At 42.9% G+C, this 22424-nt stretch overlaps 1 protein-coding gene across 1 annotated transcript in view; it reads left to right on the top strand.

Moving 5' to 3' along the window:
• Nucleotides 1–22424, top strand: part of LOC141257754 (sulfotransferase 6B1-like) — a 297433-nt gene that overhangs the window by 55156 nt on the left and 219853 nt on the right. Inside the window, exon 2 of the mRNA XM_073672684.1 lies at nt 11353–11625. Coding sequence (XP_073528785.1) covers nt 11415–11625 — 211 coding nt within the window. The 5' untranslated portion in view covers nt 11353–11414. The remainder of the gene's footprint in view (nt 1–11352; nt 11626–22424) is intronic.

A 22424-nucleotide genomic window follows, 5' to 3' on the forward strand; every position in this document is an offset into this window, starting at 1 on the left:
AGAGAGGAAGAAACGGACCAGGAGGCCTATTACCCGCTCACTGGGGAGAGTCCAGAAGTGCACCCTTCCTACTAGGTACCCTGGACCATACCTGCTGTTACACCAGTAAAGGTACTGAAGCGAATCCCCATTGTGCGTGTCCGTCATTCCCCTGGCCCGACCGGGCCACCTCTCACCTGCATCCCTTCCATCAACCCTGCCCCGGGGGCCCGCTCCACCTGTGGGGAGCAGAAACATCCCAGCTGCCATTCCATCACCCCCGGAGGTCTGCAGCAGCGCCGGTACCCATTACCGAGAACCACAGGTGGCGTCACGAGACAAAATTGTTAACAAACTCCTTTTAAAGAGTGACCCCAGGGTACGGGCCCGGGAGCCGACTGCTGTGACCTCCCAAGAAGGTAAGGGCCCGGGTACCGAGTCCCCCATATCCCCCTGGGCGAGTCATCTCTTCCTGGCGTCACGAACAGGATTTCGTGCCCATTGCCACCGGGTACTGTGTGCCGTATTTGAACTGTGTTTGAACTGTGGTGAATATCGCCGCCATTACTGCATCGCCGCGCAGGAACAAGAGGGGCGTAACCGCGGGAACCAGAGAGGCGTGACCGTTGGTAGCGCGCGAAGCTCAAGCCCCGCCTCGCGCGCTGACACAGCAACAGGAAGCGTCAGGTCCTGGAAGGAGACCGTGACCTGCGGAGCTGCGGCCTACCTGACAAAAAGTAAAGAAGGTAGGCTATGGTTTACTAGTGGGCGCAACCATGGCCGACGAGCAGCAAGACGCCGGAGCACCGGTTAACACTCTCGATGCTCAACTCACGCCCGGCGCTGCTCAGGCCGGAGCGGCCGCCCCACCAGCAGGGGTCGTGGCTCCAGTGATACCCATGGCCCTGCCGTATGTCCGCAGGGTGGTGGAGGAGAGCAAACCCTCGCCACCTAGAGCTGATGACCTGGTTGGGCCAGCCTATTGTGGACAGGTGCTTCCCCGGAGGGAGCACCTTTATTGAACTGCTGAAAAGTACTGTACATAGTTACCCGTAAGGGTACAGAAGAAAATTTAAAAGTTGTGTGTGAACTGAAAATAATGTGTGCCTTTAGTTACCCGTGAGGGTATAGAGACTGTAGGTTATGGACGGTGAATAACCAAAAAACTGTCCATTGTAAATGGTTGCACTTATTAAAGTGCCCCTTATTGGTTTTGTATTAAGAGACCACTGAACAAAAACCCGTTTGGCGTGGCCGAAGACGTGGTCCAACACCTGGATCGCTTATGCCCTGTAGCCACGCCCAGGGCCTACGTTGAGGGTTTTCAGACGGGTCCCTCATGCTATTCATGTTGCACCTTCACCAGTGAGATGGACACCTGGTCATGGGACTCACTGTAACTTTGACATGTGTTATTGTAATTGTTGTTGTTACCTGTTTTACAGAAATGCTTCAGTCCGGGGGTACTGAGTTGTACTAGGGGGGAATGTGGCACCCTTCTATTACAGGTACCACAGGACCCAAAAGGGTGTAGGAACGAACTTCTCCACAAGAGGCCCTCATTACATAACGGACACCTCCATCCTTCCATCTCATACCACCAGAGGGAGCCCTGTTAGGGATATATATACTGGAGGGTGGAGTTAGGCAGTCAGTATGTGCTGGCACAGAGATCAGTGAAGAAGCAGCATGTGAGCTGCTGTGCTGAGAGCCAGCCAGGGCCTAAAGCACGTGCTGAAGCCTCAGGGCCTAGAGCGTGGCCGGAGGCAAGGAGAAGAGTGAGAGGAGTTATGGGGGCAGAGGAGCATCTTAGGCTCACCCCAGAACACAAGCCGGACACCTACAGGGTCCTCTACGCCCATTAGGAATAACCGGTATACCAGGAGGATTCTAAACCCCTGGTCAACCTGAAGCTACAATCATTTAAAGAACTAGAAACCACGAAGGCCCCAGCGTCCAGGGATAGTGGTAGCCAGAGAAAAGTTCTATTACCAAGCAGACAGGTGAGAGAGTGAAACAGCGTAGAAGCTAGGCCTAGTTTCAGGCTGGCCAGAGACTTTAGAGAGGAAGAAACGGACCAGGAGGCCTATTACCCACTCACTGGGGAGAGTACAGAAGTGCACCCTTCCTACTAGGTACCCTGGACCATACCTACCATTACACTAGTAAAGGTACTGAAGCGAGTCCCCTGTGTGCGCGTCCATCATTCCCCTGGCCCGACCGGGCCACCTCTCACCTGCATCCCTTCCATCAACCCTGCCCCGGGGCCCGCTCCACCTGTGGGGAGCAGAAACATCCCAGCTGCCATCCCATCACCCCCTGAGGTCTGCAGCAGCGCCGGTACCCATTACCGGGAACCACAGGTGGCGTCACGAGACAAAACTTAACAAACCCCTTTTAAAGAGTGACCCCAGAGTACGGGCCCGGGAGCCGACTGCCGTGACATCCCAAGGAAGTAAAAGCCCGGGTACCGAGTCCCCTATATTCCCCCTGGGCAAGTCAGTTACAGCTGAAGTGGGCAGACATGGGGTACAGTTCCAGGAACCCTCTTGATGTTAAAATCCTGATAAATGCATTCATTGATGGTATGAACAAAGGATTACGTGAGGCAGTATAGACAGCCAGATCTGAATGTAGAAATATGGACCTAAAATATCTCTTACCGGTGGGCAAGGGAGTTGAACAGACAAGGACCAAGCGACCAGTCATGTATGCTAGAGTAAAGGAAAGCAGTGGAGATACAGTTGGGAACCTAATGACCAGGCAAGAGTGCAGTGCTGGTGTGGCACCCCTGAGGGTTCAGTCGCCACAGAGGTACTACATCTGGTGGTGCCTCACTCTCTGGTAAGGAAAGGGTACAGCCCAGGACCCCAACACCTGCATCCAACACTACACTGCTCCAGGCTGGCTGGAAGGGCAAGATGCACTGTGTTCTGCTGAGCCCTGTCCCTGGCTAGAGTGGGGGGAACCAGAGTGAGGGGGAACCAAGTAGTGGGTGTGGGTGGAGGAAGGAGTATATGGGAGCATTTGTTAGGAGTATAAAAAGGGAAGCCATTTTTGGAAGAAGTGTAGTAGTAGTAGCTGTAGTTGTTGTGGAGAGTTCTGAGTTTGGAGTCTAGTGAGAGGAGCAGGGGCTCTGCATGAGCTCCGTTCCAGAGTGGGCCTAGCGAATGAGGCCCAGCAGAGGAGAGAATAGGAGGGCAGCAGAGGAGGAAGGCTCCGGAAACTGAAGGGGTCCCAGAGGTACGGAAGGAGCAGGAAGCCACCCGTACACCCTAATCTGCCAAGTGTCAGAGGGACCAGGCTGCAAGAAGGGAACCGGTCCCTGGGCTAGTTGTGTTACTTCAAGTCTCGGCTAGGAAACCGGAGGCTTCTGACCTCTGTGGTGCAGTTGCCAGACTCTCATTCGAGTAGCCAAGACAGGTAGCCATGTAGGATCAAGGAATTCCAGGTGACCCTGAAGGATCCGAGGACGCCATCTTGGGACTCAGTTTGTGAGGCGAATGGCAGGAGGGAGAGATCCAGCACGGGAAGTCGGCTGAGGAAAGGAACATATAGAAAGGGGGTCCCGATAAGTACTCCCGAATTGCCAGAGGGACTTCTGAACCCCTGCTTGGTGAATGCAGCGCGACGCGGGAAGCGGTAACCAGTGCAGTGTAACCTGAGGAACTTGTCAACTGTGAGTAAAATCGGAGGACTGCACTTCACTGTCTCTGTCAGGTTTTTGCCGCTGCGCCATCGTCCCTCCTAGACTACAATGCCCTACATCGCTTCCATCAACCCTGCCCCGGGGCCCACTCCACCTGTGGGGAGCAGAAACATCCCAGCTGCCATCCCATCACCCCCGGAGGTCCGCAGCATCGCTGGTACCCATTATTAGGAACCACAGGTGGCGTCACGAGACAAAACTGTTAACAAACCCCCTTTTAAAGAGTGACCCCAGAGTACGGGCCCGGGAGCCGACTGCCGTGACATCCCATAGAAGGTCAAGGCCCGGGTACCGAGTTTCCCCCATATCTCCCTGGGCGAGTCACTGGAATTGTGGGGAAAATGGACATTATGACAAACACTGCAAAAACCCAAAAAAGGAGACGGAACAGACTGTCTCTCACCTCCTTTGCCTTTGGCCTTGGAAACTGGCAACCCAGTGGCAAATGTGTACCCTGTTCTTGTCCCCTTAGGACCTGGTCCTACCTTGATGAAGACCATAACATTACCGGAGAGAAAAGAGGCAGAATTTACTTGTTTACAGAGTCATAGTGCATTAGGACAGTCTATCAGGGTCAGTTAGCTTGGCTTGTCATTGAGCCACTGCCTAATTGACAAAGTACCTACTGTTTGTGCAAAGCCACATACAAAATATTGGTATTGGCAGAAACAGTAGTGCAATGTCTTCATGGTCATTTTCTCTAACAAAAGTAGCAGCAGTAGCATATTTTTGTACATTGCAGGGGGGCACTGAGGAGACCAGTACTATTTATGGTGAAGCAGAGAGCCATAGATATATGTGGGACACCAGAGGTCACGTCATTGTGCTTCCTGCTCCGAGATCAGAAAGATAGAAGTCTAGAGGTCTGTGCTGAGAGTAGGCAACACTTTGTAGCGTCATTACTACTCCAATACCAGGCCCTAGTATGTTGATTTTTTTATTGCCACAAATATAAGAATGTTGCATAAGATATATTTCTAAGTGGGTGCAAATGGGGGGATTTTACTAATTGAGGGTGCACATGGGAGAATATTACTAACTGACGGTGGGAAGTGGAAAAGATTACTAAGTGTGGGCAACCTGTCCATAGTGGGCTTAGCAGGCATTAGTCTAATCTGTATGCCACTGTGTAACACAGGACAGGGAGGGGTTAAACATTCATGTATGAAATCTCCAATGGAAATAAAGAATATTTTCCTTATTGATAGCCAAGAGAACAAGTTATCTCCACACACAATACAATAGCCGTGAGTAAGGCTGATTCTAGCTATTATAATTTTGCCATACATAACATTGGCATAATCAGTCAGCAACAAAATGGTGAGGGGAACCTCAGCTTATGAATACAGGGGGCTTCAACTGGTTACAATTTCACAAAAATTAAACCACACATGTGAGAGGCACAACATTGTCAGTACTTTATTCTTCTGTCAAAAAAGCAACATAAAGATGGTGACCAATTTATTTCAAGGTTCTTTTTCCCCTACATTCATGGTGACCAAATAGGGAAAAAAAGCCAATTGTTAAACTACGTTTATTAGAACTTTTATTATAACGTCTATTGTTAGCTGTTCGACTTCATTTTTCATAATTACAGTGGCTTGCAAAAGTATTCATCCCCTTGGCATTTTTCGTTTTTTGTTTTCCTACCTCACAACCTGGAATTTTACTATTTTTTTACGGGTTTGCATCATTTCATGTGTATATACAGGGTGGTCCAAAAGTAGGTGGACAGAAAGTGTAATAAGGTTATGAAGGGGGAGATTTATCAAACATGGTGTAAAGTGAAACTGGATTCCACTTTTCATTCCTCACAGACTCTATGGAAAATGAAAGGTGGAATCTGATTGGTTGCTAAGGGCAACTGAGCCTGTTTCACAGATCTAGTTTTCACAGATAGATCTCCCCCAAATCTGTTTTCTTTACAGATAATTCATATAACACATAATCGCAAATAATTTAAATACAGATAAAAGAAAATGAATTTTAACAGAGTATTGGAAATCTCAAAATGCTGAAACCATTAGAGCAAATTGGGTTGAAACATTTGGTACTCAAGCCCCAAAGAGACAAACCATTTACCGCATTTGTGACAAATTCAATGTCGCTGGCTCAATCCTTAATGCTCCAAAAACTGGTCGACCCAAACAGTCTGTACAGAAGATAATAAACAACTTGTTGCTGAAACACTTGCTCAGAGTCCAAAAAAGTCCACCAGAAGAGCCTCTTTGGAATTGGGAATTTCACGAACTTCTATCATGCGAATCCTGAAATCTATTGGGTGGAAAGCTTATCGTCTTATTCATGGTTTATTGGAGGATGATCCAGACAGGCGGCTGCAATTTAGTGAGATTATGCTTTATGAAATTGAAGAAAATCCAGTAATTTTAGAGAACATTATGTGGAGTGATGAAGCTTCTTTCAAATTATCCGGCCATATTAACAGACATAATTGTATTTACTGGTATAATGCATTTAACATTAGAGCAACAACTAAATGAGCCTGGTGTTTGGCGTGGTATTTCAAGTTTGGGTGTTTTAGGACCAATATTTTTTGATGGAACAGTCACAGGAGATAAGTATCTCGAAATTCTAATGAATCAAGTTGTTCCCCAGTTACAGCAACAACCTAATTCAAATGACCTTTATTTCCAACAAGATGGGGCCCCTCCACATTATTCAAGAGTAGTCCGTGAGTATCTTGATGAAACACTTCCTAATAAATGGATTGGTCGAAGAGGCCCACTTCATTGGCCGGCACGTTCACCAGACTTGACCCCAATGAATTTTTTCTTTTTGGGGGAGTACTCAAGGACAAAGTTTATAGTCGAAAACAAAAAAGTGTCAGTAATTTGAAAAATTACATAAGAGATGCATTTCAAGAAATTAATACCCAAACAGACTTGTGCAAAAAAGTTTGTTGAAGCGTAAGAGGCAGACTTCAAAGCTGTGCAAATTGGAATGGAAAACAGTTTGAGCACCTGCGTTGATAAAATTTAAGGGCTTTTGTATTACTGTTTAGAATAAAATTTAATTGTCAATGTTATGCTTGTGTTAATAAATATAATGTTATATATAAATCAAAATAAATGTTATTATTTTCTGTCCACCTACTTTTGGACCACTGTGTTTTATCAAGACCAAAGTCAGTGCAGCCGTCTACCAGGAAATTTTAGAGCACTTCATGCTTCCCTCTGCTGACAAGCTTTTTGGAGATGGAAATTTCATTCTCCAGCAGGATTTGGCACCTGTCCACACTGCCAAAAGTACCAATACCTGGTTTAAAAACAACAGTATCACTGTGATTGATTGGCCAGCAAACTCGCCTGACCTTAACCCCATAGAGAATCTATGGGGTATTGTCAAGAGGAAAATGAGACACCAGGCCCAACAATGCAGACGAGCTGAAGGCTTCTATCAAAGCAACCTGGGCTTCCATAACACCTCAGCAGTGCCACAGGCTGATCGCGTCCATGCCACTCCTCATTCATGCACTAATTGATGCAAAAGAGCCCCGACTAAGTATTGAGTGCATTTACTGAACATACATTTCAGTAGGCCGGATTTTAAAAACATTTTTCAAGCTGGTGTTATAAAGTGTTCTAATTTACTGAGATAATGACTTTTGTGTTTTCATTGGTGTAAGCCATAATATTCAACATTAACATAAATAAACACTTGAAATAGATCACTTTGTTTGTAGTGACTCCATATAATATATGAGTTTCACTTTTTGTATTGAAGAACTGAAATAAATTAACTTTTTGATGATATTCTAATTTTTTGAGAAGCACTTGTATAAGATATTCAATGATACCGTTAGAACTCTGTAGCTCAAACTCTCATGATACAGTAAACAATAGACAATGAGACCCCTAACTAGGGTCCACTAGTAAGAAAAAAAACGCTGTAAGACAAAACTCATATAAAGTGTCACAGTGCGTACACAATATCCATAAAGACATGTGTAGATCTCACCTATTTGAGCTGTAGGGATGTCAGACTTCAGGGCATTCCATCCGTGGTGGTAGACTGGATCAAATTATCTCACTTGGTAGATTATTTCTCCTTAAACTCTAGATTGGGGCTTCATGATAAAGTTTTATTGATAAGTTAATTTTTAAGATTACATATGCTATATATATGAGTTTTTCTTGAGGAGTAGAATCTGTTTCACAAAAGCAGTCTTTGGCTATATGTTTTTTGCATCAGTTCTTGTAAAGAATATGCCTACAACTGTGAACATTTGGTTTTCTATTTATGGTGAAGAAAATGACAAATAGGACAAAATAACTGAAAACTTCAGTGTGCATTCACGCCTCTAAAGTCAGTACTTTGCAGAGCCTCCTTTTGCGACAATCACAGCTGCAAGTCACTTTGGATAAATCTCTATGAGGTTTCCACATCTTACCACTGGGATTTTTGCTCCTTCCTCAAGGTAAAATTGCTCCAGCTCCTTCAGGTTAGATGGTTTCCTCTAGTGAACAGGAATCTTCAAGTCTGACCACAAATTCTCAATTGGATTAAGGTCTGGGTTTTGACTGTGTCACTTCATAATATTTACACGTATCCCCTTAAACCAATCGAGTGTTACTTTATCAGTATGCTTTGGGTCATTGTCTTCTTGGAAAGTGAACCTCCATCCCAGTCTCAAATCACTGACAGACTGAAACAGGCTTCACTCAAGAATATCCCTGTATTTTGCACCATCCATCTTCCCCTTAAATCGGAGCATTTTCCCTGCCTTTGCGGCTGAAAAACATCTCCACAGCATGATGCTACCACTGCGATATTTCACTGTGGGGATGGTGTTCTTTGGGTGATGAGCTGTGTTGGTTTTGCGCCAGACATAGCGTTTACCTTGGTGGCCAAAAAGTTAAATTTTGCTCTCATCTGACCACAGCACCTTCCTCTATACATTTGGAGAGTCTCCCACTTGTCTTTTGGCAAACTCAACACGAGCCTTACAATTTTTGTGTGTAAGTAAAGGCTTTTTTCTGCCCACTCTTACATAAAGGCCACGTCTATGGAGTGTACGGCTTATTGTGGCCGTATGGACAGATACTCCAGTCTCTGCTTGGGAACTCTGCAGCTCCTTCAGGGTTACCTTTGGTTTCTGTGCTGCCTCTCGGATTAATGCCCTCCTTGCCCAGGCTGAGAGTTTTGCTGGGCGTCCCTCACTTGGCAGGTTTGTTGTGGTACCATGTTCTTTCCATTAGATGATAATGGATTTGATGGTGCTCCAATAGATCATTAGAGATTGAGATTTTTTTTATAGCCAACCCTGTCTTGTACTTCTCAACAACTTTGTCCCTGACTTGTTTGGAGATCTTCTTGGTCTTCATGGTGTTTGGTTAGTGGTGCCTCTTGCTTAATGGTGTTGCAGCCTCTGTGGTGTTTCAGAAAAGTTATTTATATACTGACACACCATGTGACACTTAGATTGCACACAAGTGGACTTCCTTAAACTAAGCTTGTGACTTATGAATGTCATTGCTTGCACCAGTAATTTATAGGGGCTTCATAGCAAAAGGGGTGAAAAATACATATACACATGCCAATTTGTAGTTATTTGAGCCCATACATTTAATTTATGCCTATATTTTTCTCACTTCACCAACTTAGACTATTTAGTGATGATGCATCACACACAAGTCGGATTGCAAAAATATTTAAACACAAGTTGTAATGTAACAAAATAGGTAAAAAGTCAAGGGGGTGAATACTTTCGCAAGCCACTGTATGTGATAGACACCTTTAAATTATTGGCACGGTTTCAAGAACAGATACATATTAGAGGGAGTCTGTCAGCATAAAAATGATTACTCAAAGGAAGCAAAGGTGTTTGGTGCACCCCTGGCTTGACAGAGCAATTCTGTGTACCTTTACACCTTTTTGTTTTTCTACCCACTGCACTGAACAGCTGAACTCCCTTGCTTTCTATGAAGAATCATTTTCTGCTGACAGACTTCTTTTAAAAACAACCACTTATTTACATCCATTGTTGATCCAATTAGTAACCAATCCATAGGACACAAAGGATTAGGGAATAAACTACAACTGGACTCTACTTGACTGAGACACTGAACTTCTGCACATAGTTCTTTATGGTGCTAAACCTCTGAACTCAGGGTAGTCAGTGTATTACTCCAGCCTATAGCACCAATTAGAGTTAGAAAAGTACAGTATTTTACAGCATGAGGTATTTCATTTATTTCATTTTAAGGCATTAATAGCTTATTTCTTCTGAAATACCAGCACAAGTGGCAGCCAAGTCGCTTCCATGATGTGACCACCAACCTTTAGTGGCTAATTACATAACAAATAATCACTTGATTTTGCAAAGGAACAACTATTTTGCCCAAAGAAATGAGAGATAAGCTGCAGTATGTGGCAGCAGCCACTAAACTATGTCTGGAGCTGCTATGTTTCGCTCCGTATGTGGCTTATATTCAGCCGCAACAAGAACAAATATCAGCTGATTGGTGAGAATGTCATGTGTCAGATTCCCACCGATCTCATATTGACAGTAATATGTAAGTATCAAACAACCCCCTTAAGTTGAGACTTTCATATCCTATGAGTTGGGCCATATTGGGCAAAGATTTCTGTTATTTATACTGCAACCTACGGCTTCCTTTGTCTATGTTAAAGGGCGTGTGTGTGGGGGGCAGTGAATGACTGAGATTGATTTAGGAGTCGCTTGGCTGTGTTTGCCTGGCAGAGTGGTAGGGCTACTGTTGTAGTCTGAAGTACCAATCTCCTTGGACAATTAATGTGCTTTGCGGAGGTGAATAAAGATTAAATGGCCTAAGAGGTGCATATGACATGGCTGGTTCAGGAGCCAGCTTGTGGTTAGCTTAGTGCGCATTCATCAGACTGAAATTTTGCACCAGGTTAAGAAAAGCCTATGTATGAATAAATCTGCAACTGGGATATCACTAATTAGGGTGTTTCCATACATATGTTGACAATGTCAAGCAACAAAAACTGTATTCCTCTAAACAATAGATATGTGTCCAGCAAAAGACAGACAGTGTCAGAATGTATATGAACACGCCCCTTTTGTAAAACCCAGTTTTTGATTTATTAATAAAATTTTTGGAAGAATAACAGGTGAACACAGCACAATGCAGATAGAGAGATGGCACATCTGGGAGAATGTACTGTAGGAGTTTTATTAGGGAGCAGTCCAATGGCCGTATAACACGTATGATGATCGCATCGCAATGCTCAGACTGGTTAACAGCTCTCCTGCCCGAACATGACAGCTGCATAGAAATACAAGCTGTCACACTCGTGTCAGGAGAGCCGCTGGCCAGTTTGTGCTCTGCAATGTGATCATTGTCCATGTTATACAGCCGTCTGACTGTGCCCTTAGAAGCAGCATCACAGCCTACTATATACAGGAGTTACACAGACTCTGCTTCATCGAAATAGTAGGAATCTTTTAATGAAGGCTATTTAATTTTGTATTTGTGAAGCAAATGAACAATAAAAATAAATCGCCTCTAAATCTATTATTACCATGCTGTAGTATTTATTACAGGGATAATACTTATACAATTGGTAGCTGTTTCCCTGGAATATCATGTTACACATACACTGGCAAATGATTTGAACATTTTTGTCATTTCTTATTCCCTTTTATGTACACATTACAGTATTCTATATAAGCCAGATGCATCAGAAGAGACAATTCTGGTCAGGATCACACTAGGAAAAGATGAGTGATTCTAAGCAATCAGGTCAACATGATCGTGAAATGTTGCTGAAAATGATGCATTCGACAAGCAAAACATCAGCTGAAGATTTGCTGATTTCTTATAAGGGCATATTATATCCAAGCATTCTATGCAGCTTGGAGACATTTCAAGCATTGGAAACTTTTGAGGCAAGAGAAGATGATTTGTTGATTGTGACCTATCCCAAAAACGGTGAGTGGTGTTAATATGGAATCACAATATTAGCGCTTTGATTTTTTTGTTGACAGTCAAAGAATGTTTCTGATAATGCAATTTATAATAGAGCACATGCTTATGTAAACATACAGTAAGCACTATATGCTTGCAAAAATCATTCACAAAAGCCATGTTCACATTAGGATTGTGGTTTTCGTTTAAAATACAAGCCATAATACACTGTTGGATCTTTTATGCAACAGTCACCTCTTTTCTCGCGCTTTCCCTGCACACAATGTCAATCATGCTGCTGCGAGCGAGATAACAGTGACGTTTAGGGATGAATGGCAGCAGTCTTGGAATAGTCCATGTATATTATGAGGAGGCTGATACATTGCTTCTAACACATTATAGGGGTAAATCCTGATGATGGGTTCCTTTTTAAAGAGAGCATCTCAATAAAAACTGTCCATATATCTAAATGACTGTTAGTTGCTGCTTTACCTAGACTTCCAGCGGAAAAATCACCTGTATGCTTAGAGTCAAACCTGCGTGGATCAACTGATCATCATGGCATCGCCAACTGAATTATCTCATATCAGAAAACACCTTTGAAGAGTTTGTCTACCACTAACATTTTTTAACAAAACCCCTAGAATATTGAAAAATAAAAAAAATAATTAATTTTTATTATTTTCACCTTACCGCCAGTAAATTACCAGTCCTCTGTCGCTCCTCTAGCTGTACTGTTCGAGTTTCATACTTCTTCTTCCAGTTGGAAGAGTATGTAACTTCTGCTTAGGAAGAGGCCAGCACAGGCAGACAAGTGGTATAGGAATGTTTAGATGAGCATTCATGTTTTATATCTTATTTTACAACATGAATTTGCTTTAGAAAATAAAAAATTAACTGAGTGGTGGAAAAAACCTTCAAACGACAAAAAAATTCTGTTAACAGATGACAATTTTTTTGCTACTACTTAATTACAACATAAAACCTATAAACATGATACACAACGACATTTATGTAAAATGTATATTTTTATGCATCACATTAAAATTCATTAAGATAACAGGGAAAAAAGGACTCAACAAGGATGCAATTGACAGGAGAAAGAGTTGTCAAAAATCACAATGATTGCTAGTATATATCAGTTAAATTTTGGATAAAAAATAGACAGATAATTTTATGGCAGCCCATATCAATAAATAATTTGATATGTGATATATATTACACTGCTCAAAAAATAAAGGGAGCACTTAAACAACAGAATATAACTCCAAGTGAATCAAACTTCTGTGAAATCAAACTGTCCACATAGGAAGCAACACTGATTGACAATCAATTTCACATGCTGTTGTGCAAATGGAATAGACAATAGATGGAAATTTTTGGCAATTATCAAGACACCCTCAATAAAGGAGTGGTTCTGCAGGTGGGGACCACAGACCACATCTCACTACCAATGCTTTATGGCTGATGTTTTGGTCACTTTTGAATGTTGGTTGTGCTTTCACACTCGTGGTAGCATTAGACGGACTCTACAACCCACAGAAGTTGCTCAGGTAGTGCAGCTCATCAAGGATGGCACATCAATGCGAGCTGTGGCAAGAAGGTTTGCTGTGTCTGTCAGCGTAGTGCCCAGAGGCTGGAGGCGCTACCAGGAGACAGGCCAGTACACCAGGAGACGTGGAGGGGGCTGTAGGAGGGCAACAACCCAGCAGCAGGAATGCTACCTCCGCCTTTGTGCAAGGAGGAACAGGAGGAACACTGCCAGAGCCCTGCAAAATGACCTCCAGCAGGCCACAATTGTGCATGTGTCTGCACAAATGGTTAGAAACCGACTCCATGAGGGTGGTATGAGGGCCTGACTACCACAGACGGGGGTTGTGCTCACAGCCCAACACCGTGCAGGAGGCTTGGCATTTGCCGTAGAACACCAGGATTGGCAAAGTCGCCGCTGGTGCCCTGTGCTCTTCACAGATGAAAGCAGGTTCACACTGAGCACATGTGACAGACGTGACAGAGTCTGGAGACGCCGTGGAGAGCGATCTGCTGCCTGAAACATCCTTCAGCATGATTGGTTTGGCAGTGGGTCAGTAATGGTGTGGGGTAGCATTTCTTTAGGGGGCCGCACAGCCCTCCATGTGCTCTCCAGAGGTAGCCTGACTGCCATTAGGTACCGAGATGAGATCCTCAGACCCCTTGTGAGACCATATGCTGGTGCGGTTGGCCCTGGGTTCCTCCTAGTGCAGCACAATGCCAGACCTCATGTAGCTGGAGTGTGTCAGCAGTTCCTGCAAGATGAAGGCATTGAAGCTATGGACTGGCCCGCCTGTTCCCCAGACCTGAATCCGATTGAGCACATCTGGGACATCATGTCTCGCTCCATCCACCAACGTCATGTTGCACCACAGACTGTCCAGGAGATGGCGGATGCTTTAGTCCAGGTCTGGGAGGAGATCCCACAGGAGACCATCCGCAACCTCATCAGGAGCATGCCCAGGCGTTGTAGGGAGGTCATACAGGCACATGGCGGCCACACACAATACTGAGCCTCATTTTGACTTGTTTTAAGGATATTACATCAAAGTTGGATCAGCCTGTAGTGTGTTTTTCCACTATAATTTTGGGGATGACTCCAAATCCAGGCCTCCATTGGTTAATAAATTTGATTTCCTTTGATGATTTTTGTGTGATTTTGTTGTCAGCACATTTAGCTTTGTACAGAACAAAGTATTCAATGAGAATATTTCATTCATTCAGATCTAGGATGTGTTATTTGAGTGTTTCCTTTATTTTTTTGAGCAGTGTATAATTATATTTCAGGAACAAATAAGTAGTATAACAGTATCAATTAATAATGGGTAGGCTAATAGGCAAAATAGGAATGAAGGAAAAATTGTTTATCCAAAACTTGAATAGTGCTTAGTCAGCATAAGATATCAGAAATCAATTAACAAATACAAGCATGATCATATAGTTAATAAAATAAGTAGAAAAAATTCCATAGTGAAGTCACTATTGTGTAATATATAAAGGAGATTCATATGGTATTAAAGTGCATACAGCTAAAACTAGCAGTTAACAGAAAGGAATAGTACAACCTCATGGTACAACAGAAAAATGAATAAAATGACAGTGCTATAAAGTGACAAGTGCTTAGTATAGCAAGGGTCAGGAAAGGTGCTTGTAAAAGAGGAGAAAGAATAAGCTGACAAGTTATAACAAACCCCCTCTCTCTGTACCGTTCTCAACGCGCATTTAACTGATATATACTGGCAATCATTGTGATTTTTGACAACCCTTTCTCCCATTAATTGCATCTTTGTTGAGTCCTTTTTTCCTTGTTATCTTAATGAATTTTAATGTGATACATAAAAATATAAATTTTACATAAATTTCGTTATATATCATGTTTATAGGTTTTATGTTCCATATGGATGCACGACATTAACCCCTTTACCCCCGAAGGCTGTTTGCACGTTAATGACCAGGCCAATTTTTACAATTTTGACCAGTGTCACTTTATGAGGTAATAACTCTGGAACGCTTCAACAGAATCCACTGATTCTGAGATGTTTTTTTTGCGACATATTGTACTTTATGGTAGTGGTAAAATTTATCTGATATGGCTGGCATTTATTTGTGAAAAAAATCAGAAATTTGGCAAACATTTTGAAAATTTCACAATTTTCAAACTTTTCATGGCCTTAAATCAGAGAGATATGTCACAAAAATAGTTAATAAATAACATTTCCCACATGTCTACTTTACATCAGCACAATTTTGGAACCAAATTTTTTTTTTGCTAGAATGGTTAAAAGTTGACCAGCGATTTCTAATTTTTCCAACAAAATTTACAAAACCATTTTTTCAGGTATGCTGAAACAGAAATTTCTACAACAGGGTTATCCCAAAAATCTTGTTGGCGAATCATTTGAAAGGGTAAGGGATACCTGTAGCCAGAATTCACTTCTTTTAAAATCTAATTCAGATAAAATGCCCTATGAGCACTGTGTAAAATTCATCACTACATACAATTTTCAATTGCAAAAAGAACTTCGGCACTCCATACATGAAAATATAAGAAATATTGTATCTAGACTAATGTCACTTTGAAAAATGAAGGTTTTTTGCGCATAATTTGGCCAATTTATGTGTGCCCATCAACAACGACAAGGTCACCTTCGTATGATGGGAAACTACGCTACGCTACCACTGGATATGCCACTCTTGGGCTGTAAGCCTGTATGGACAATATGTCTTTGCTTGGGCTTTTAACCTACAATGTATGGGCTGGTAGAGCTAGTTAAAACCACCTGTGACTGAATGGGAGGGACACATGGTCAGAAAAAAGGCTGTCAAACTTCTAATAGTGTGAACACGTACCTGCTGCAATGCTCCAGGAGCGGGATCCCAAAAATGATTAATAGAAAAAAGAGAGGGGTCGCTCACTGGTCTATTCGGGTGCTCTGAAGAAAAGAGTAATCTCAATTGCAAAAAGAACTTCGGCACTCCATACATGAAAATATAAGAAATATTGTATCTAGACTAATGTCACTTTGAAAAATGAAGTTTTTTTGCGCATAATTTGGCCAATTTATGTGTGCCCATCAACCACGACAAGGTCACCTTCGTATGATGGGAAACTACGCTACGCTACCACTGGATATGCCACTCTTGGGCTGTAAGCCTGTATGGACAATATGTCTTTGCTTGGGCTTTTAACCTACAATGTATGTAAGTGACATTAGTCTAGATACAATATTGATATTCTTAACCAAGCACTGGGTATTGCATCACTTCGTTTGACCCGGAGGAGCGAGTAATCATTGGCACTTTCTTGCATCCACAACCATATGGATGCACGACATTAACCCCTTTACCCCCGAAGGCTGTTTGCACCTTTATGACCAGGCCAATTTTTACAATTCTGACCAGTGTCACTTTATGAGGTAATAACTCTGGAACGCTTCAACAGATCCCACTGATTCTGAGATTGTTTTTTTTGTGACATATTGTACTTTAGTGGTAAAAATTATCTGATATGGCTGGCATTTATTTGTGAAAAAAATCTGAAATTTGGCGAACATTTTGAAAATTTCACAATTTTCAAACTTTTCATGGCCTTAAATCAGAGAGATATGTCACAAAAATAGTTAATAAATAACATTTCCCACATGTCTACTTTACATCAGCACAATTTTGGAACCAAATTTTTTTTTGTTAGGACGTTAGAATGGTTAAAAGTTGACCGGCGATTTCTAATTTTTCCAACAAAATTTACAAAGCATTTTTTAAGGGACCACATCACATTTGAAGTGACTTTGAGGGGTCTTTATGACAGAAAATACCCAAAAGTGACACCATTCTCAAAACTGCACCCCTCAAGGTGCTCAAAACCACCTTCAAGAAGTTTATTAACCCTTCAGGTACTTCACAGGAATTTTTGGAATGTGGAAGAAAACAATGAACATTTAACTTTTTTTCACAAAAATTTTACTTACGACACACATTTTTTCATTTTTTCATTTTTGCAGGGGTAACAGGAACAAATGGACCCCAAAATTTGTTGTGCAATTTCTCTTTAGCACACCGATACCCCGATATGTGGGGAAAAACTATTTGGGTACACGGCATGACTCGGAACGGAAGGAGCACCATTTAACTTTTTGAATGTAAAATTTGCTTGAAAAATTAGCGGACACATGTTGCATTTGGAGAGTCCCTGAGGTGCCTAAACAGTGGAAACCCCCCACAAGAGACACCATTATGGAAACGAGACCCCTCAGGGAACTTTTATAGATGTGTGGTTAGCATCTTGAACTCCCAGGTGCTTCACAGAAGTTTACCGTAAAAATACAATTTTCACATTTTTTCCACACTCCAAATTTTGCATTTTCAAAAGGGTAACAGGAGAAATTGTACCATGCCATTTGTTGTGCAATTTCTCCTGAGTAAGCAGATACCCCATATGTGGGGGAAAACCACTGTTTGTGCGCTCGGAAGGGAAAGAGCGCCATTTGACTTTTTGAATGTAAAATTTGCTGGAATAATTAACGGATGCCATGCCGCATTTGGAGAGCCACTGATGTGCCTAAACAGTGGAAACCCCCCACAAGTGACACTATTTTGGAAACTAGGGAACTTATCTAGATGTGTGGTGAGCACCTTGAACCCCCAAGTGCTTCACAGAAGTTTATAACGTTAAGCCATGAAAATAAAAAACAATCACATTTTTCCCACACAAATGTTTTTTAGCCTCAAATTTTTAATTTTCAAAGGGGTAACAGGAAAAAATGGACCCCAAAATTTGCTGTGCAATTTCTTCTGAGCACGCAGATATCCCATATGTGGGGGAAAACTATTATTTGGGCGCATGGCAGGGCTCATAAAGGAAGGAGTGACATTTTGGAATGCATGTCTAGAGATGAGCGTTGTTCGACTCGAACTGTTCACCAATCTTAAATTCGAGCTGTTTTGGGCGGTGTTCGAGCCGTTCGGCGAACACGAACGATTTGAGAAAAATTCGGCTGTTCGAGGTTATGTTCGATAACTGTTCGTGCACCAAAATCATAACTGGATTTTTTCTCAGTAGTGATGAAAATTAATGTTAATATGCAGTTTGAGTGTACAGCGGGGCGGGGGGAGGGGCAGGGGATGGATCTCTGCAGGAATAATGAAGATCTCCATTTTTTTTTCTCTTTCCCGCATTTACAGTGGGGAGGTGCAATCTGTCAGCCTATCAGCAGCGCACACACGGAGCGAAGTGCTTTTTTTTCACACAAGCAAGGGCTTGTGTCATTGGCAGTGTATGTCACATGTCCTTGCCCTATAAGACCAAGCCATTTTCCCCGTCGCCACCATTTTCTCACTGCTGCAGCTGCGTGTTAGACGGCACCGCTGTTGCTGTGTGCGCTATACCTTGTTAATTTCAAGCCAATTTTCGCACAAATCTACAGATAGCTTGGGAGTAGGGAATAGTTGTGATTGCAGTCCTTTTAAGGACTAGGTTACAGCATTTCCTACGACTTTTATCAGGCAGGTCTGTGCTCTTAAATAGATAGGTTGTGGGAGTAAAGACTAATTGTAATTGCAGTCCTTTTCAGGACTAGGTTGCATCAGTTCCTATCAGTTTTTGCCAGGCAGGTCTGTGCCAGTGCTGTGCAAGTTTTTTCACAGCATTTGGCTGAATCTAGCAAAGCTAATCCTTTTTGGCCTATTGCAAAAAGGATTGTTATTGACTATTGTTAGTCAGTGGAGTAGCCTATCTGTGTTGCAAGCTACACCACCTGTGTATAGAATACCAATTTTTTTACTGCACCTAGTGAAGTAAAATCTTTTGGGCATAGCATCATTCTATTAGTCCATCTATACTGACCTCCATCAGGTTGCAAATTGAATATAGTTTTTTTCTGCATCTAGCTCTGAAAAAATATTTGGGCTTCTAGCAGTGTGTGGGACTTGTTCTATTAGTCCATCTATACTGACCTCCATCAGGTTGCAAACTGAATATAATTTTTTTCTGCATCTAGCTCTGAAAAAATATTTGGCCTTCTAGCAGTGTGTGGGACTTGTTCTATTAGTCCATCTATACTGACCTCCATCACGTTGCAAATTCAAAATAATTTTTTGTCTGCATCTAGCTCTGAAAAAATATTTGGCCTTCTAGCAGTGTGTGGGACTTTCTCTATTAGTCCATCTATACTGACCTCCATCAGGTTGCAAATTAAAAATAATTTTTATCTGCATCTACCTCTGAAAAAATATTTGGGCTTCTAGCTGTGTGTGGGACTTGTTCTATTAGTCCATCTATACTGACCTCCATCATGTTGCAAACTGAATATAATTTTTTTCTGCATCTAGCTCTGAAAAAATATTTGGCCTTCTAGCAGTGTGTGGGACTTTCTCTATTAGTCCATCTATACTGACCTCCATCAGGTTGCAAATTAAAAATAATTTTTATCTGCATCTAGCTCTGAAAAAATATTTGGCCTTCTAGCAGTGTGTGGGACTTTCTCTATTAGTCCATCTATACTGACCTCCATCATGTTGCAAACTGAATATAATTTTTTTCTGCATCTAGCTCTGAAAAAATATTTGGCCTTCTAGCAGTGTGTGGGACTTTCTCTATTAGTCCATCTATACTGACCTCCATCAGGTTGCAAATTAAAAATAATTTTTATCTGCATCTAGCTCTGAAAAAATATTTGGCCTTCTAGCAGTGTGTGGGACTTTCTCTATTAGTCCATCTATACTGACCTCCATCAGGTTGCAAACTGAATATATTTTTTTTCTGTATCTACCTCTGAAAAAATATTTGGGCTTCTAGCAGTGTGTGGGACTTGTTCTATTAGTCCATCTATACTGACCTCCATCAGGTTGCAAACTGAATATAATTTTTTTCTGCATCTAGCTCTGAAAAAAATATTTGGCCTTCTAGCAGTGTGTGGGACTTGTTCTATTAGTCCATCTATACTGACCTCCATCAGGTTGCAAACTGAATATAATTTTTTTCTGCATCTAGCTCTGAAAAAATATTTGGCCTTCTAGCAGTGTGTGGGACTTGTTCTATTAGTCCATCTATACTGACCTCCATCAGGTTGCAAACTGAATATAATTTTTTTCTGCATCTACCTCTGAAAAAATATTTGGGCTTCTAGCTGTGTGTGGGACTTGTTCTATTAGTCCATCGATACTGACCTCCATCAGGTTGCAAACTGAATTCAATTTTTTTCTGCATCTACCTCTGAAAAAATATTTGGGCTTCTAGCTGTGTGTGGGACTTGTTCTATTAGTCCATCTATACTGACCTCCATCAGGTTGCCAATTGAATATAATTTTTTTCTGCATCTAACCCAGCCAATAGTTTTGGCCTAATACCACAGTTTGGCCACTCAGCTCTGCTCGGTTCCCATCCATTGTTTTTTTGTGCAAACAACTCCAGAGTTGTGAATTAGTTAACCACCAAAATGAGTGGAAAAAGGCCTGCTGCTGGTGGAAAGGGGAATAGGCGTGTTGGGAAGGGGAAAAAAGGTTGTGTCCGTGGGGTAGGTGTTAAAGCAACAGTAACATCTGCAGAATAAAGACCATCTTCCAGCCAAACTAAAATGTCTACTTCTTTTAGCGGACAATGTGATAAGATCCCTTTCTTACGGCCACGCCAATCGCTACAAATTCCAGATGAGGCACAAAAACAGCAGGTGCTTCAACGGATATCAAGTGTTCCTTTAAGTGGGCTCTCCTCCACATCAACTTCAAAATCACAAATACTCCAGTCCTCAAAGGTGTCACCCCAATCGCACTTGCTTCCTCACAGCTCCCAAATCTCCAGCTGCCCGTCTGAGTATGAGGTAGAACAGATGGTTGAGTCTGCAGAGCTGTTTACTCATACTATAGCCTGGGAATCAGAGGTCGACTCCAGCGCTTCTGTGAATCCAGACGAGGAAATGATCTGCACTGATGCCCAGAATCTTTATGAGTCGGATCCAGGACCAGACGCAGAAGGTTCTGACCATAATGTAGACCCTCATTCCCAAACTGTAACTCCTGTTGGTGGAGACAATGAGGAAGACGATGATGAGACTCAAATACCTGATTGGAGCGACAACTTTAGTTTTTTGTCAGGGCAGGAACAGGTTGGCTCTGAGGACGACGGGTGTGATAACGCACAGGGTGATGATGATGAGGTTGGAGATCCCACTTACTGTCAACCCACAGTCAGCCAAGAGATGAGGTCAGCAGAGGAGGTGGAGGAGGATGCTAGTGACGACGAGGTCAGGTTGCGCCTTCCTGGACAGAGACGTAGTACTGGAAGCACGTCAACAACTTCATCCTCAAACACAACTCTGCCTCTCACCACAAGTCGTGGTGGCTCTTCAGGTCGCATGGGTGCTAAGCCTTGCATAGCCTGGGCATTTTTTCAGATTGATAAAGATGACCCAACTCGTGTTATCTGTAACATTTGTCAGCAAAAGCTAAGTAGAGGCCAAAAAATACATAGTTTGAGTACTTCATGCATGAACCGGCACATGGACATGAAGCATAAGTTGCAGTGGGAAGCTCACTGTGCTACAATGTGGCCTAGCCGGCCGGGCCAACCACCGTCTGCCATATCTTGTGCATCCGCGGCCTCTTCATCCTCTGTGACTGGGGGGACAGCAGTCACACCTGTTTTGGGGCGCAGACCTGCCACCTCTTTACCCGCAACAGCCAGCGTGATTGGCAGGTCATCATTTTCTTTGGAGGTGGTAACACCAGCTGGTGTTGAGCGCTGTCCGACATCGATAGCACCACCTTTGGATCAAGGCAACCTAACATGTCCGCCTGCATCTTCCTCACAGACCGGCAGTTTGCTGGGGACACCCTTATCAACCCCGTCTAAGCACAATAGCCAGCCCTTGGTCCCTCAGATGTGGACAAGTAAAAGACCATTTCCTCCTAGCCATGAGAAAGCTAAGAGGTTGAATTTCACCATCTGCAAGCTCTTGGCTACAGAAATGCTGCCTTTCCGCCTGGCGGACACAGAGGATTTTCGAGACCTTATGTCCGTCGCAGTGCCCCAGTACCAGATGCCCAGTCGGCACTACTTCTCAAAGAAAGGTGTGCCTGCGCTCCACCAGCATGTCGCACACAACATCACCGCTTCTTTGAGAAACTCTGTGTGTGACAGGGTGCATTTCACCACAGACACTTGGACGAGTAGGCATGGACAGGGGCGTTACATGTCGCTGACTGGGCACTGGGTAACTATGGTGACAGCAGGACAAGGGGCTGCTGTCCAAGTCTTGCCGTCCCCACGAGTTGTGCGTCAATCCTCTTTATCTCAAAGT

The sequence above is a fragment of the Phyllobates terribilis genome, unplaced genomic scaffold, assembly GCF_046119375.1.
Source record: "Phyllobates terribilis strain yellow unplaced genomic scaffold, ASM4611937v1 Scaffold_3__8_contigs__length_932513732, whole genome shotgun sequence".
Lineage (NCBI taxonomy): Eukaryota > Metazoa > Chordata > Amphibia > Anura > Dendrobatidae > Phyllobates > Phyllobates terribilis.